This window comes from Stegostoma tigrinum, chromosome 15, assembly GCF_030684315.1.
Source record: "Stegostoma tigrinum isolate sSteTig4 chromosome 15, sSteTig4.hap1, whole genome shotgun sequence".
Taxonomy (NCBI): domain Eukaryota; kingdom Metazoa; phylum Chordata; class Chondrichthyes; order Orectolobiformes; family Stegostomatidae; genus Stegostoma; species Stegostoma tigrinum.
In genome coordinates this window covers 48,043,147-48,061,339 of record NC_081368.1, presented here as the reverse complement: position 1 = coordinate 48,061,339, position 18,193 = coordinate 48,043,147, and the positions used below count along the sequence as shown (strand labels likewise).

At 42.3% G+C, this 18,193-nt stretch overlaps 1 protein-coding gene across 1 annotated transcript in view; it reads right to left on the bottom strand.

Moving 5' to 3' along the window:
* The window catches only part of LOC125458669 (ecto-NOX disulfide-thiol exchanger 2-like), a 173,736-nt gene that overhangs the window by 117,309 nt on the left and 38,234 nt on the right, over window positions 1-18,193 (bottom strand). The window contains exon 2 of the mRNA XM_048544111.2: window positions 6,905-6,996. Within this exon, the coding sequence (XP_048400068.1) occupies window positions 6,905-6,947 (43 nt within the window). The 5' untranslated portion in view covers window positions 6,948-6,996. The remainder of the gene's footprint in view (window positions 1-6,904; window positions 6,997-18,193) is intronic.

The following is an 18,193-nucleotide window of genomic DNA, read 5'->3' as shown; positions in this document are numbered from 1 at the left end:
CCATAAGCTCAACCAGTTCACTAATGCAACAAAAAGCTGGAAACACTCAACAGGTCAGACAGCATCTAAGACAAAATAAAGATCAGCCTTTCAATATTTTATGTCTCCATTATTTTCAGCCATGCATTCAAATTTCATGTATCTGATGTCATGAGGTGCAAGCCAACTAACGTTCTTCAGAGAAAAGCAACTGCTGTTCTGAGCTGACCTGGCTCAATGCCACACAATCACCCAGCAGTGAAAACAATTGTCATTGTTACCTTCTCAGATCAACTCTGGATGCATATGTCAAGAACAAAAGAAAGTAACAAGGTAAACTTTAATGTGCAACAGCTAAGGTTAACAGAATTGGCAACCCTAATGTTAAAATTTGACTTGAAGTAAAATTATTCAAAATAATTATGAGATTCATATTTCTTTGCGAGGGGAAACTCTTGTTCAAATTGCTGGAACTAAGATCCAATAGGTAGACACTATCCAGTAGGATAGTCGGAAGGCAAAATCCTAATTACATCACAATATTTATGAGTAAAAGCAACTGCAAGTAGGAGTCATAGATCAAATGCAAATTCAGTGTTTCACTTGCATACCATGGCATAGAATATCAACATATGAATAGTCAAAAGGCAAGACCTTTGAGGCAGGCAATGATGATAGCAAGACTAATATTTGTTGAAGACCAAGGGAAAAGGAAGGCGGAGGATACATTTAACAATGTAAATTCTGAAGACCAGAATTAGATTGATTCCTAGAATAAGCTACAAAATATCAAAACATAATTAATGAAAGGAAGAAAACAAACCTAAAATAGCCCCAAGAATGAAAAATCTTTAAGAATTGAAATCACAGGCAATTGGAAAGCACATTGTTGAAGGAAAAAGGCAAGAAAAACACAAAATCTTACCTTAAAGAGGAAAACTCAAATGCTACAGAAATGAAAAGAATTACTCAATAATAAATAATATGCCAGGATCCAGGAGAAAAATATAACACTAATGAAAGTCTAAGTAGGTGTTCTTTATGACTGAGTTGGGGCCTCAGTAGATATCTAAACATGGTAGATGTTTCAAATGTCTGGTTCAGCCAGAGATAGCAATTATATTGAAATTAGTGCAGAAATAGAGACTTTGTAGCAGGAGCCAAAGACAGAACTTTATCCTGAAGATACAGCACATGGATTACATTAATCGTGAAGTAGCTGTGCAATGGATCATGACCATACATATGAAAACCAAACCAAGGCTCTCAGTCTGTCAGAGGAACAACACATAGATTTGGAAGGGAGAACAGCTACAGCTGAATCTTTGAAGTTCTTCAGAGAAACAATACAAAAACGGGTAATAAATCATTGCTCTGATCTTCTGGTTGTGGTTGAATATGGAAAAGTAGAACCATGCGAAGGCAATTATACAGAACTGGACAATGTCAGATGATCCTGTAATCAACCGCATCAACTGTGGCAGAGGTCAGAGAGGGATTTACTTTTCATTTAGAACTGTAAATAAAGTGGATGGAGTAAGAACAGGCAGAGTAGTAAACGTTCTTGGGGCATGGGCCACTTTGGTGACTACTGAAAGTGACAACAGCACAAAGTGTACTCCAGTCTTGGCACCAACAGGCAACGTACTATATAGAAGCCACCAGCAGAGAGTAAAAACACACAGTCCGTAGCTAGTGAGGCCTCAGAAGACACTTTTGTAAATGCCACTGAAAGGCCTACACGGAACACAAAATAATATTTCTCACAACTGCATCCCCTCACCCATAACAGCTCTTCAATGAAACCAAATTCCTGTTGATGCTGGACACCTCAGATGCCGCTTGATATTTTCTGAAGGATTGCATTTGGATTCTCACTAACTCATTTAAGTGATGCAATCATCTAATAAACACCACATTTGGTATTTATGTGTTGTATGTAGGGGATATTAATTTGCACAGTAGGATAATTAAGATTTTGTCAATATCTTCGATAATCATCAACCCTCCATTAAAATTAATCATCAGGAAATGATACAAAACTGGGTGGGAGGCTGAACTTTTAGGATGCAGAAATGCTTCAATGTGCTTTGAACAGGTTAAGCGAATGGGCAGATGCATGGTAGTTGCAGTATAATGTGGATAAATGTGATGTTATCCATTCTGCCAGCACAAAAACAGCAAGGCAGATTAGATGATGGCAACAAACTGGGAAAGGATGAGGTGCAATGAGTTTATTCAGTTACATCCTCAAAAATTCTAATAAAGTTTTGAAACAATTTCTCTTCCCTAACGCTATGCTGATTTTGTCTAATCATGCCAGAGTTTTTGGGAAGTGAGTTATTTCTAAGAGTTCCTTAGAAGACTCTATCACGTTATAATAAATTATACCAGGTGAATTAGCCTGTAGTTCCTAGTGGAGTTACATTCATCAACATCTAATTTGCAGGGACCATTCTAGAATCTAGAAAATTTTGAAAAATCATAGCCAGTACCTCCATTATCTCCACAGCCATCTTTTTTAGAAGTTTAGGATGTAGGCCATCAGATCCTAGGGTATTTAATCTGAGTTTAGCCCTTTTAGGTTTCTCCACTGACATGAATTACCCCAACTTCCTCAGCCTTTTTCGCACTTGTGTTGCGCTTTACTTATCATAGAATCATTACAATGTGGAAACAGTCCTTTCGGCTCAATGAGTCCACACTGACCCTCCGAAGAGTAGCCCACCAGAACCCCCACCCCCACCATCCCTGTAACTCTATTTCCTAAGGGCAATCCACCTGACCTGCACACCTTTGGACTGTGGAGGAAACCAGAGCACCCAGAGGAAAGCCATAGGGAGAACATGCAAACTCCACACAGATAGTCACTCAAGATTGATAAAATATTTTTTCAGGCTTTTGCTATTCCCTCATTCTCCATGATAATTCTTGTGTCTGCTTCCAAGGGATCAAATATTCCGTTAGTTACTACTCTCTTTCTATACTTATAAAATCCTTCATAATCCAAGCTGAGATTTTTTTATCATGTGGAAAAGTGCAGAGCTAACATCACAATCTGACCGAATAATTACAATTTTTTTTGTCTGAAGCCTTAAGATCAAGATAGAGGAATACATCAGCACCAGAGACCAATATATAGCGCAATAAATATTTTGCAAAAAGTGAAGAAAAGCACATTTTTAAAAGATATTCAAACCAATTAATACATCAGTAATTTTTGTACAATATCTTTTTCTTGATACCATCATAATTTCTTCCCTTCTGATGAAAATAAGAAGGTTGATGAACAACTCCAACAATTCATGGAGAGATAAATTACAACAGCATTTAACTGAATAACCGCAAGCCAGGCATACCAGGACACCTCTGAGGACCTTTCACATTCAGTATTCAGAAACCACATGTAAATGAAACTTAATATATTGAAAGACATACATTTTGCACAAGTTTAAATTATGCTACAACCTCTAATGCATTCAATTCTTCTCAAGGCCGCTTTAATGATAACCAAGTTTTATATAGTTTGGGGATCTTGAAAAATGAAAATCAAATCTAAAGTCTACAATAGTATAATTCAAGAGATTCCCTGCAAAGCATAACATAACAATCCTTTTTCAGAATCAACATATAATGATAGAGTTCAATATTGTTTGCCATTTACAGTTTTTGTTGGAGTAGCTGCTGATTATTATTAGTCATGAATCGCCATTAACCTTCATAGCATGACTGTGGCTAAAAATAACAACCAGTAAACAATATTACATAATTTTCTAACTATTCTGTAAATATACTTGATCAAGTAAAGTCAAAACAAATGGTAAAGGTTTAAGAAACGTATTGACTAAAATTCTTGGACAGCAGAATTATCAACTGTTTTTGCTAAGACTCAAAAAATAACCTTTGATCATTTCAAGAAAATGGTTTATAAAAACACCAAATGAACAAACTGTTGTCTGCCTTTCACCTCCAAACATTAGGCAGCATCTTTCAGCTCTGAATTCCTGTGACTTTCAGACATCGCGCCACTGAAAAATCAACAGCAAAATACAGAGCATACACACTGAAATAGTATCTGAGGGTATAAAGCCAAGGACTTTACCTGTATATTGCACAAGGAACATCCCCAATCACTGTTTAATGTCTAGAATGCACTTTATATTCCATTTACTGGGAAAAGGGCTGCTGACCTCTGTTTGTATGCTCCTAAATTCCTCAATACCACACAAGCAATGAGCTAACTGCAAGCACAGGCTAACAGGTCTCACTAATACCAGCACACAAAAGGGAAGCAATGGAAATTGCAAGAACCTACATGGCACAGCCTAGAATTGGCTCCTCTGATTCGGTTCTGCATGTGTCATCATGTGTCTTGGCTGACAGTTAAGAGCTGCCTTGTTCAGGGAAGGGAAGGGCAGGGCAGGTGGGAAATCAATTCGCACTCTGCTCATCTGTGAATTCATAAGGGTTTTCACACATCAATACCTTGAGAAGCAAATTGCCCACAGCAAATCAGGAGCTCATAATTTGCATACCTGCAAAGAGGTCCTTCAAACAGAACAATGAGGGTAACAAATCAAAACAACTTGGATAAATGCAGACTGCATTGCTTTCACTGATGACTGAAAAAGATGCTGAAACCCACTGAAATCAAAGTGCTTTCAGTTAAAGAAGGCATAATGCAAAATTTAGCATGATTACTTGGAGTTCAATACCAAAAGATAGCTTTTGTCCTTGATGCAGTAATTGGTTAATAAATTCAGACAAAATTTTCAAATACATCAGCTAATGGATTTCAGCTATTTATACAGCTTCTTTTTCTTCTAAAGTGATAGCACTGATCTTTGTATTCTATTAAAATGGAGTCAAATACTAGAACTGAATAATTATTCCTACTTATTGAGATTCTCATAAAATAGTTAAAAATAATATCGTTGGAGTGAGAATGGGGTAAAAGAAACAACCAGAGACTTTATAACTAAAGCATATTCCACTTTTATTTGTAAATCTCAATATCAGAATAAACAATGAATATTTTTATGAACTGCATCCTGAAACTGATGGCATCTAAAGTATTTTAAAACTCACACAAAACAGTTGCTGACCTGACTTCTCGAAGGTTGAAAGCTCAAGACCGATGACAATTATTACTCAACTGATTTAAGCAATTAGATTTACCAGTTGTTGTTGTAGATTTCTGATAGAGATGCCCATTTAAAGCTTAGAATCATAGAATCCCAGAATCCGTACAGTGCGGAAGCAGGCCCTTCAGCCCAAAATGCCCACACCAACCCTCAGAGCATCCCACCTAGACCTTATAACCACCTGATCAACACATCCCTGAACACAATGGGTGATTTAGCATAGCCAGTTCACCTAGCCTGCACATTTTTGGACTGTGGGTGGAAACTGGAGCATCTGGAGGAAACCCACGCAGACAAGGGGAGAATGTGCAAACTCCGCACAGACAGTTGCCAGAAAGCGGAATCAAACCCGGGTTCCTGGTGCTGTGAGGCAGCAGAGCTAACCACTGAGCCACTGTTAGAGCACAAAATATTGAACTGATCAACTTGAACTGTAACATCTGTTGGTTCATGATGAAGCAGTATCAACAGCTGTTATAAAGTATTTGGTTCATGTGGCTCTGTGAGTCAGTGAAGATAAAAACACCTCAAATAAAAATGCTATAAAAATGATAAACAGTAAAAACCTAATGTTCAAAAGTATTTTCATATAATTCATTTAAAATTCTTGTGCAACGAAGAACAAAAAGGCTTCTACCGAACAATCTTTCGACCTTTTGTGAAAATCATGATTAATTATACTGCATAATTACATATCTACACCGCCTTACCAAGAAACCTCTTGATTTACAACTATTTTCAGAATAATTTTAGAATCTTAAATCCTGTGCACTCTGCATAAAAGCGAACAATACTTAAAGAAAAATTTTATAAATATTGAATACATACTTCAATGCTATCTGTATTAATAAGATCAACTTCCATTCTTCCAAATTCCATCAACTATTGACCAAAGTTTTCCTCATAAGACAACACTTTTATGTCACCAATCAACCTGGTAAGCCTCTTCAGAATTTCTCCAAATGTAAATACATTTCTCCTTTAAATAAGGCCAAAACTGGACACAATTCACGAGGTACAACCTCACAAATGTCACACAGTTCTAGCAGGGATAACCCATATTTATGCTCCATTGCCCTTGCAATAAAAGGCCAACATTTCATTTGTCTTTTAATGTTAACTTTTAGTGATTCATGTACAAGGACACCCAGATTCTCTTGTACTGTAGAATTCTGCAATCTCTCCCAATTTAGATTTGTGCTACTTTTCCATTCTTCCCAACTGGACAACCTTAGTATTCCATGTGACATTCCATTTGCCAAAATTTTGCCCAATCACTTAACTCATCTGTGTTCCTTTATCAATTTAATCCCTCTAAAAACAAGCATGCAGCTCTTTAAATGACCTTGGTAACCTGGAACAATGTTTAGTGATTTATATACCTATTCTCAGATTGTCTTGTTCCTCAAACCCATCACGCTTACACCTTTCAAATAATTAATCTTGCCACCAAAATGCTTACACTTATTTACATTGAAACTCACTTGACAATTATTTGCCCCTATCGAACTGGGGAAGGATCACTGGACCTGAAACATTAACTCTGATTTTTCTTCACAGATGCTGTCAACATAAAACTTAGAACATCGTGCTTACATGTAAATTTTGACTTTAAATGTTTACAATATAATTTTCAAAGTCAAACGTCAACTTAAAAGAATGCATCACTCTATATCATAATGCACTGAGCAAAACTATGGATAAGAAATCCATGCTATTTGTAAAGTTTCTAGAGTGTCTAATTTGCACATGAGAAATTCCTTTGGATGAAGGATATTTACCTTGCATTCGATGGCATCTACGGTCAATAATAGGTTGCTCCATGTAGTATCCACGCTGCCTGGAACAATTCTCTTAACAGCCACTAAGTTTCCTGTTTAAAAAAAAACACTCTATTAATCAAGTTTGAAATTACCTGCTAAAGAGCACAAGTGGAAAAGACCCCTGAATGATCACATTACTGAATAAGATTTTGCCACTTCAACACATTTGGAATCAACACAAATGTAACATGAATGAACAGGTTAAAAAAAATTCACAATTGGTTGATAATTTACTATTGCAGAGTACCTCAAGGCATTTACCATTTGTGATTTCCCTGATCATTTAAGTTTTCAATTTCTTGTCATCGATACTTATTATATTATAATAGGGTACTTGGATTGAAGTAACTTTACGGAGATGACACCAGTTTCATGAAGCAAACATCACTTTACAGCACTGATACACTGCGCAAGACAACTGGATGCTGGTTTCATTAAGTTAACAGCAGAGGACACACCTTGGACAGCAACTTGTGGTTTTTATATGTAGGTATATATTTGCCCTCACCTGACATCATGTTTGTGCATAGATAACATCAAGCAAAAATGCCTTTGCCATTATTTTTGCAGTAAATTGATTACTGCACAGACTATTGTTAAAAATCATACACTTTTTAAATGATCAAGATGATTCATATAATCCATAAGATCTAACACTAAGCTCCTCTGCTGAGAAGTCCAGGTTTTTGAACATAGGTGTCCAAAATCAGCTGATATGGCTAAAAAGAGAAAACCCGTTGTTACCTTCAGTGTTGGTAAAATTTGATGCGCATCAGAAATATTCAGCAATTCAGACTTTCACGGTTTATTGATCAGCTGTTTATATTGCTGATTAGTGCAGCGTTTTGACAGTTTAACAGCAGAATGATCAGCACTTTTCAATACATCTCTAATCGTCCAAATTATAAATACAAGCTACTTTTCAACGAATATTATATATTGTTCTGATTAGGGTTAAAAAGCTTTCAATTTTTGACAACTTCGAGGTGCTCCGAAAGTTTGTAATTTCAAATAAACCTGTTAGACTATAACCTGGTGTCATGTGACTTCTGACTTTGATTTTTAATACCTGGGAATTCTCTTGGACTAAAACGGCTTTGATAAAGGAAAACATTGACTTAAGACAGTCGTAGTGCTCACCTGATCAGCCTCAGCAAAGTTTAACGAAACCATCAATTAACAAGGCTCAAGATAATAAAATGTGAGGCTGGATGAACACAGCAGGCCAAGCAGCATCTCAGGAGCACAAAAGCTGACGTTTCGGGCCTAGACCCTTCATCAGAGAGGGGGATGGAGAGAGGGAACTGGAATAAATAGGGAGAGAGGGGGAGGCGGACCGAAGATGGAGAGTAAAGGAGATAGGTGGAGAGGTCGGGAGGCGATAGGTCAGTCCAGGGAAGACGGACAGGTCAAGGAGGTGTGATGAGGTTAGTAGGCAGATGGGGGTGCAGCTTGGGGTGGGAGGAAGGGATGGGTGAGAGGAAGAACCGGTTAGGGAGGCAGAGACAGGTTGGACTGGTTTTGGGATGCAGGGGGTGGGGGGGGGGGGGGGGGGGGGAGAGCTGGGCTGGTTGTGTGGCGCAGTGGCGGGAGGGGACGAACTGGGCTGGTTTAGGGATGCAGTTGGGGAAGGGGAGATTTTGAAACTGGTGAAGTCCACATTGATACCATTAGGCTGCAGGGTTCCCAGGCGGAATATGAGCGGCTGTTCCTGCAACCTTCGGGTGGCATCACTGTGGCACTGCAGGAGGCCCATGATGGACATGTCATCTAAAGAATGGGAGGGGGAGTGGAAATGGTTTGCGACTGGGAGGTGCAGTTGTTTGTTGCGAACTGAGCGGAGGTGTTCCGCAAAGCGGTCTCCAAGCCTCCGCTTGGTTTCCCCAATGTAGAGGAAGCCACACCGGCTACAGTGGATGCAGTATACCACATTGGCAGATGTACAGGTGAACCTCTGCTTAATGTGGAATGTCATCTTGGGGCCTGGGATAGGGGTGAGGGAGGTGGTGTGGGGGCAAGTGTAGCATTTCCTGCGGTTGCAGGGGAAGGTGCCGGGTGTGGTGGGGTTGGAGGGCAGTGTGGAGCGAACAAGGGAGTCACGGAGAGAGTGATCTCTCCGGAAAGCAGACAGGGGTGGGGATGGAAAAATGTCTTCGGTGGTGGGGTCGGATTGTAGATGGCGGAAGTGTCGGACGATGATGCGTTGTATCCGGAGGTTGGTAGGGTGGTGTGTGAGAACGAGGGGGATCCTCTTTGGGCGGTTGTGGCGGGGGCGGGGTGTGAGGGATGTGTTGAGGGAAATACGGGAGACGCGGTCAAGGGCGTTCTCGATCACTGTGGGGGGAAAGGTGTGGTCCTTGAAGAACTTGGATATCTGGGATGTGCGGGAGTGGAATGTCTTATCGTGGGAGCAGATGCGGCGGAGGCGGAGGAATTGGGAATAGGGGATGGAATTTTTGCAGGAGGGTGGTTGGGAGGAGGTGTATTCTCGGTAGCTGTGGGAGTCGGTGGGCTTGAAATGGACATCAGTTACAAGCTGGTTGCCTGAGATGGAGACTGAGAGGTCCAGCAAGGTGAGGGATGTGCTGGAGATGGCCCAGGTGAACTGAAGGTTGGGGTGGAAGGTGTTGGTGAAGTGGATGAACTGTTCGAGCTCCTCTGGGGAGCAAGAGGCGGCGCCGATACAGTCATCAATGTACCGGAGGAAGAGGTGGGGTTTGGGGCCTGTGTAGGTGCGGAAGAGGGACTGTTCCACGTAACCTACAAAGAAGCAGGCATAGCTGGGGCCCATGCGGGTGCCCATGGCCACCCCCTTAGTCTGTAGGAAGTGGGAGGAGTCTAAAGAGAAGTTGTTGAGGGTGAGGACGAGTTCAGCTAGGTGGATGAGGGTGTCGGTGGAGGGGGACTGGTCGGGCCTGCGGGACAGGAAGAATCGGAAGGCCTTGAGGCCATCTGCATGCGAAATGCAGGTGTATAGGGACTGGACGTCCATGGTGAAGATGAGGTGTTGGGGGCCAGGGAATTGGAAGTCCTGGAGGAGGTGGAGGGTGTGGGTGGTGTCACGGATGTAGGTGGGGAGTTCCTGGACCAAAGGGCAGAAAATGGAGTCCAGATAGGTGGAGGAGATGAGTTCGGTGGGGCAGGAGCAGGCTGAGACGATGGGTCGACCAGGGCAGGCAGGTTTGTGGATTTTGGGAAGGAGATAGAAACGGGCCGTGCGGGGTTGGGGAACAATGAGGTTGGAGGTCCCCTGAGGTGATGAGGTCATGAATGGTGTTGGAGATGATCGTTTGGTGCTCGGGTGTGGGGTCATGATCGAGGGGGCGGTAGGAGGTGGTGTCGGAGAGTTGGAGTCTGGCCTCGGCGATGTAGAGGTCAGTGCGCCATACTACCACTGCGCCACCCTTGTCTGCGGGTTAGATGGTGAGGTTGGGGTTGGAGCGGAGGGCTGCCCGTTCTGCGGGGGAGAGGTTGGAGTGGGTGAGAGGGGTGGAGAGGTTGTGGCGGTTAATGTCTCGACGGCAGTTGGAGATGAAGAGGTCGAGGGAGGGTAGGAGGCCTGGGGGTGGTGTTCAGGAGGAGGACTTGTGTTGGAAGCGGGTGAAGGGGTCAGTGGAGGGTGGGTTGGGCTCCCGGTTGAAGAAGTAGGCATGGAGGCGAAGACGGCGGAAAAACTGCTCTATGTCCAACCGTGACTGGTATTCGTTGATGTGTGGTTGTAGGGGGACAAAGGTGAGCCCCTTACTCAGGACTGACCGTTCGTCCTCAGTCAGTGGAAGGTCTGGGGGGATGGTGAAGATGCGGCAGGGGACCTCCCACCCACAGCCTCCAACCTCATTGTTCCCCAACCCCGCACGGCCCGTTTCTATCTCCATCCCAAAATCCACAAACCTGCCTGCCCTGGTCGACCCATCGTCTCAGCCTGCTCCTGCCCCACCGAACTCATCTCCTCCACCTATCTGGACTCCATTTTCTGCCCTTTGGTCCAGGAACTCCCCACCTACATCCGTGACACCACCCACACCCTCCACCTCCTCCAGGACTTCCAATTCCCTGGCCCCCAACACCTCATCTTCACCATGGACGTCCAGTCCCTATGCACCTGCATTCCACATGCGGATGGCCTCAAGGCCCTCCGCTTCTTCGTGTCCCGCAGGCCCGACCAGTCCCCCTCCACCGACACCCTCATCCGCCTAGCTGAACTCATCCTCACCCTCAACAACTTCTCTTTTGACTCCTCCCACTTCCTACAGACTAAGGGGGTGGCCATGGGCACCCGTATGGGCCCCAGCTACGCCTGCCTCTTTGTAGGTTACGTGGAACAGTCCCTCTTCCGCACCTACACAGGCCCCAAACCCCACCTCTTCCTCCGGTACATTGATGACTGTATCGGCGCCGCCTCTTGCTCCCCAGAGGAGCTCGAACAGTTCATCCACTTCACCAACACCTTCCACCCCAACCTTCAGTTCACCTGGGCCATCTCCAGCACATCCCTCACCTTCCTGGACCTCTCAGTCTCCATCTCAGGCAACCAGCTTGTAACTGATGTCCATTTCAAGCCCACCGACTCCCACAGCTACCTAGAATACACCTCCTCCCACCCACCCTCCTGCAAAAATTCCATCCCCTATTCCCAATTCCTCCGCCTCTGCCGCATCTGCTCCCACGATAAGACATTCCACTCCCGCACATTCCAGATGTCCAAGTTCTTCAAGGACCGCAACTTTCCCCCCACAGTGATCGAGAACGCCCTTGACCGCGTCTCCCGTATTTCCCGCAACACATCCCTCACACCCCCCCCCCCGCCACAACCGCCCAAAGAGGATCCCCCTCGTTCTCACACACAACCCTACCAACCTCCGGATACAACGCATCATCCTCCGACACTTCCGCCATTTACAATCCGACCCCACCACCGAAGACATTTTTCCATCCCCACCCCGTCTGCTTTCCGGAGAGATCACTCTCTCCGTCACTCCCTTGTTCGCTCCACACTGCCCTCCAACCCCACCACACCCGGCACCTTCCCCTGCAACCGCAGGAAATGCTACACTTGCCCCCACACCACCTCCCTCACCCTTATCCCAGGCCCCAAGATGACATTCCACATTAAGCAGAGGTTCACCTGCACATCTGCCAATGTGGTATACTGCATCCATCGTACCCGGTGTGGCTTCCTCTACATTGGGGAAACCAAGCGGAGGCTTGGAGACCGCTTTGCGGAACACCTCCGCTCAGTTCGCAACAAACAACTGCACCTCCCAGTCGCAAACCATTTCCACTCCCCATCCCATTCTTTAGATGACATGTCCATCATGGGCCTCCTGCACTGCCACAATGATGCCACCCGAAGGTTGCAGGAACAGCAACTCATATTCCGCCTGGGAACCCTGCAGCCTAATGGTATCAATGTGGACTTCACCAGTTTCAAAATCTCCCCTTCCCCAACTGCATCCCTAAACCAGCCCAGTTCGTCCCCTCCCCCCACTGCACCACACAACCAGCCCAGCTCTTCCCCCCCCCCACCCAAAACTGCATCCCAAAACCAGTCCAACCTGTCTCTGCCTCCCTAACCGGTTCTTCCTCTCACCCATCCCTTCCTCCCACCCCAAGCCGCACTCCCATCTACCTACTAACCTTATCCCACCTCCTTGACCTGTCCGTCTTCCCTGGACTGACCTATCCCCTCCCTACCTCCCCACCTATCTTCTTTACTCTCCATCTTCGGTCCGCCTCCCCCTCTCTCCCTATTTATTCCAGTTCCCTCACCCCATCCCCCTCTCTGAAGAAGGGTCTCGGCCCGAAACGTCAGCTTTTGTGCTCCTGAGATGCTGCTTGGCCTGCTGTGTTCATCCAGCCTCACATTTTATTATCTTGGAATTCTCCAGCATCTGCAGTTCCCATTATCTCCAATTAACAAGGCTCAGTTGGACCTAAAATTAACATGTCAAAGTGAAAGAAACCACAAAAAGCAGATCTGCAACTCCTGCTTGATTTAACCTTTCTGGAATTTTGATATACTGGAATGGAAGGCCTAGGTTCAGATAATATACCTCAGAAAAACAATGAAGCCAGACATGGAAATATATAAATTAACTGTACTTTGAGGAACTGCTCAAGTAAAAATAATGATAAATTCATTATGCTTATAAACTAGAAATCATGCCGTCCCTCCCTTTTGTTTCCTGTTTACTCAACCACTTAGAAGGTAATGTCTGGTGTAAAGCAAATCAGAACTATCCATTCATTGAAAATTCAAAGATATCTTTAAATTTTGTCTGTATTGATGATTCAGGACATAAATTAAACAACCGTGGTCTCAGAATAAACCTTAGTCTCCAAGAACTTTTTGCACGGCATATTATTGATTTTTTTGTTCACACCAGATATTCTCTCCACTTTATACGTATGTTCGTGCAGGTGCACGCTCGTGTGTGCAGGTGTGGAATAAGTAAACTAATTGAAATCTGAAACTGTTACATGCTAATAATGAATTGAAAATATTTGCTGTGGACAACTGAGGGGGTCAAAGGTGGAGCCAATTCATGCCTCTTCCACAGGTCATAACAATGCACTTCTGAAAAATGACTGGTCTTAAATGCGAAAATATGTTAGGAGATAAAACATGGTTTAACTAATTGAAAATAATTCGGTTATGATAGAAAATATTTTATAGTTTATAAAAGAAAAAGAGTTGTATGATGTAGATATGCAGCTGCACTGTGAACATTCCATGGCTTTATTTTGTTTGAGTTACTTGATTTATTAAGATTAGATTAGATTAGATTTATTAAAGGCCTTCTAGAAAAATGTTTGTTCATTTATGGTGCCAGATTATAATGCCTCAATTGGAGGTGCACAATCCTGTGAGAAGGAAGCTTATTCGTTTAAATATCATGAAGAACACTTCAGCGTATATCCAGGTTTATATCTCATCCGCAGAGCACTGTCAAAAGCTCCAGCTTTCTAATGAGACATTAAAGAGAAGGCCCATCTTCCACCGGAATTTCTTTATATACAAGCAGGGTCTTACTCCCAGATACACTAGGAAACAATCATCTAACAACCAACATTACTAAAACAGATTATCCCATTATTTGTGGCACCTTGCTTTACATATAATGCCACTGCTCTCAAAATCTTTTCATAGATCATAAAATCCCTACAGTCTGGAAACAGACCCTTCGGCACAACAAGTCCACAGTGACTCTCAAAGCATCCCACCTCGACACATCCCCCTATCACCCACCTAATCTCCAAAACCCTGTAGGGTGTAGGGGCACCCATGTGTGCAGTTATGTTGGAAGTTCCAGGTTGTGACCAGCGATAGTGAAAGAATGATAATATATTATGATAATAATTCCAAGAGATATCAGAGACAGACCTGGAGGGGACCTTGCAATTGGGTTAGGGTTACTATGCATCTGTTGCTGTTGTCCATTCTAGGTGATAGCAATCAGGGGTTTGTAATGTGCTATTGAGAGACTCTTGTTGGATTACTACAGTGCATCTTTTAGCCCTTTTCAGACCTTTTAGCCTGGTCTACCATTCAATAATATCATATCTTCCGATTTTAATCTAAACTCTACATTGCACACTTCCCATAATCATCATCCCGTTAGCAATGAAGAATCTCACTCTTTCTCAAAAAAATTAAAAATTCTGCATTCACTACCTTTTGAGGAAGGGAATTCCAATGATGCAACCCTTGGAAAAATCCTTCCAAAGTACAGCTTGTGCCCTTGCCATCCTCTGTTTCTTGAAAGGGAGTTCAACATAGAGACATGTTGGTTAATAGCTTTTTTTGAGGTGGGGGGGTTGGGGCCTGACAATAGGCAGTAAGCAGAAGGTATCTTTGCCTACGTTTAACCTGATACTATGAGACCTCATGAAGTCCAGGTTTAATATTAAGTATTCCCAAGGCAACTTCCTCCCGACTACTAATAGGGCAGGACATACCGAGGGTTGTGTTAGATTCATACCTCGCAGAGAAACACTAAGGGTATAATGATATCATGCTGCTCCTTAACTGATGGGGCACTTTGACATGAGCCCCAACGTCAATAAGGAGGACTTCACAGGGTTGACAGGCTGCATTTATGAATGGCCTTGATGCCTAGGTTAATTCTGGGTGATCTACTTCGTCTCATTTTTTATTTTGAATAAGACTTAATTTCAGATGTTTTGATTCAGACCCATGTCCCCAGAGCATTAATCTGAGCCCCTGGATTACCAGGCCAGTGGCATTATCATAATGCCACCAGGTACATTATAACTGTGGCTCTAATTCAAAAGCACTCCATTCACAATTAAGTCCTTTGGAATTTATAAAAGGCACTTAAAACTGTAAGTGACATCTAAAAATCAAACTCGCTCAAATGCCTTGTACTGAATGAAAACCCTTCCCTGTTTTTCAACATGATGAACACAATACCTGTACTCTAGTTCCATACCGTGAAGTCAGTTCATGATTCTCTTTTAATTGGTTTAGCAAATCCCCCATGTTTGCAAGAGAGTACATAAAGGCAATGATCCATCATCTTTTCAGAGCAACTCGGTATAGATATCATGACAATTTTTTTTTTAAGAGTAGTACAAGCATCCTGACAAAAATTTTAAAATCTATTCCAAATATACAGTAAAGAATAAAACCTAGAAAAAGGCAGAGGATAATTATGTTTGGCTGATCAATCAAGGCTATCTGAATTAATGGAGATATTTTATTTTGTACTGTTTACAAAGCCATACCAGTGCACTGACATGGGTTAAGCTAAAAGAATTCTGATGTTCAACCCTGACAAAATTTGTCAGATGTTCAAAATATCTGCCAACTATCATGGATGACAAGCCTTGTAATATTCACAGCCTTTGAATTATGACATCATAAAACAAGAACTGGGAGCAAAATTAAACAATTGAGCCTTGGAAGCCTGCTTGCCGTTTAATACAATTGTGGCTGAGCGCATCTCAACCTCAACTGCCACCCCTTTACCCTTACCTCTTGTTCTAGACTGCCTCACAAACAGAAACATCTGCTCTATGTCTAATTTGCCAACACTCTTTAGCAGCTTATATACTTCAATTAGATTTCTTCTCATCCTTCTCAACTCAAGAAAACATAGGCCTAAATTGTTCAATCTCTTCATAAGCCTTCCATCTCTTACATTTAACATTTTAATGTTATTACTTGACACCTGGTCTAGGGCACTTACAAAAAATATTGCTCCTCATAATAAGGAGTTAAATGTTCATTATATTGACTGTTCAGGTACTGCAACAAATTGAGAAGGTATGGGTACAGTAAAAATTGACAAGTCTGTTAACTTGCTTACGTCTACGCAGGAGTTCAGGACTATTAGTGTTTCCAAATAATAGATTTCCAGACTGGAGAAGTTTCAGAGTATTGCATTGCTTCACTGATCCTCTGTATTGCTCTTTTATATTTAACTATTTGCTAATCACCTTAATTCCCTCTTTTTGATTGGTAAATGGCTCTCTTCCTCCTTTCTTCTGAATCGTATTTCTTGCTACATTTTCAGCCTTATAAAATACTTGTGTATTTCTCATCCATGTAGGTTACACAGCTGAACTACCATTACCTGTTTGTTTCTCTTTAACAATGTTGACTAACCTGCTGTGTAATTCCAGCATTTTCTTTGAAACTTCTACATTACAAAGGGAAGCTGTAAATGAAAATATCAACTATTTAAAAATAATGGAACTGTCCATTTTTAGCACATACACAGTTTTTCCTCATATTGCACACAATTAAAGTCAAAAGTATATAATAAAAACAAGTATCTACCAGCAGTAATAAATTGTACAAATGATATAAATCTGTTGTAGTGCTGCTGACAGCATTTCTCCACTTCCCAAGGTCACAATGTGCTGCTGAACCACTTCAAACATAGCAGTACATTAGAATGCTACATGCAGATATATTTCCCACTTGTTTCCGAAAACCTTGAACAAATACAACCTTTACAAATACAACCTTTACATTACAAACTAGATTGGGAAAGTGTTGAGAATTGAGAAAGGGCAGATGGCAGAGATACACCATTGTTCCTGATGATCTTAGCAACATCACAAACCATGAGTCTCATCACAGCTTCTTGCAGTATTGTCGCCAGGCCTTCAAGTACAGGCACCAATGGTTGACCTCTCTGGCCAACTGCTGGTGGGCAATACTTGAGAAGGCTTCCTTAGCTCTGCAGAACTACAGCGTCTCTCTCCTGCTCACCAACATTACTGTTATGGAACCCTAACTCTATCCTAGCATTTACTTTGCAGTCATGTGCACTACAGCAGGATTTTTGTTCAATTTGCCTTTAAAGATAATGCCTGCATTTATGTAGGTTGGAAACAATGCAGCACAGAGGACAAGGGAGTGGTCCTGGAATTGCTCACGTCAAACGTGCTCATTTTAAGAGAGAGGGTACAACATGACTGTGTGCTTTCCCCATCCCTGCTCTATGATTTGAACAGGGCAAGCAGGTCATGAATCACAAACAATAACTGACAGACAAATTTCCAGGCTATCATTTCAACATTACAAACAGGACAAAACTTTCATCACTCTTCTATAAATACTTGCCATTATTTTCACTGATTTGTCCTGGCAGGTTATATATTTCCAAGCCAAGTAATAGCATTGTTGCAACTCAATGCTCACAGCAGTTTAGCAAATAACATCCTAAGCAAACTCTATTACCAATTAAATTCATGCAAAATTTGTCCACAGTATCTAACATTACTTTTGTCTGTTTCTTGTCATTGCATTACATTTTTTGTTTCTAAGGGAAAGGTAAGCATGGCGTAAATAAGAGTAAAAGAGGATCAACTGTGATAATGTCACATGCACCACAACATGAGCGATTGATTGAAAAGTCAATGTCTAATCCAACTGGATAACAAAAACATTTCAGGCACTTTTCAAAAAAAAAGTAGTTCAATGCAAGCTGGGAAAATACTGGAACAAATATAACAGCCTAAATCTTCTTAATATCATCTAGAAGAGTCACCTAATCTCAAAACATTAGCTTGCTTTCCCACCATGAACGCTGCCTGACCCACACGGATCTCCAGCATTGTATTTTCAGATGGAAAGATAGACTTGAAGCAGCTGGTAAGGGGCACCAAGGGAATCATGATCACAAGCCATTTATCGACCTTGCCTGGTGGTCTGAATCCTTTATGAACCCTAATGATTCACGTGTAAAAATCCAAGCACGTTCAGGGACAAGT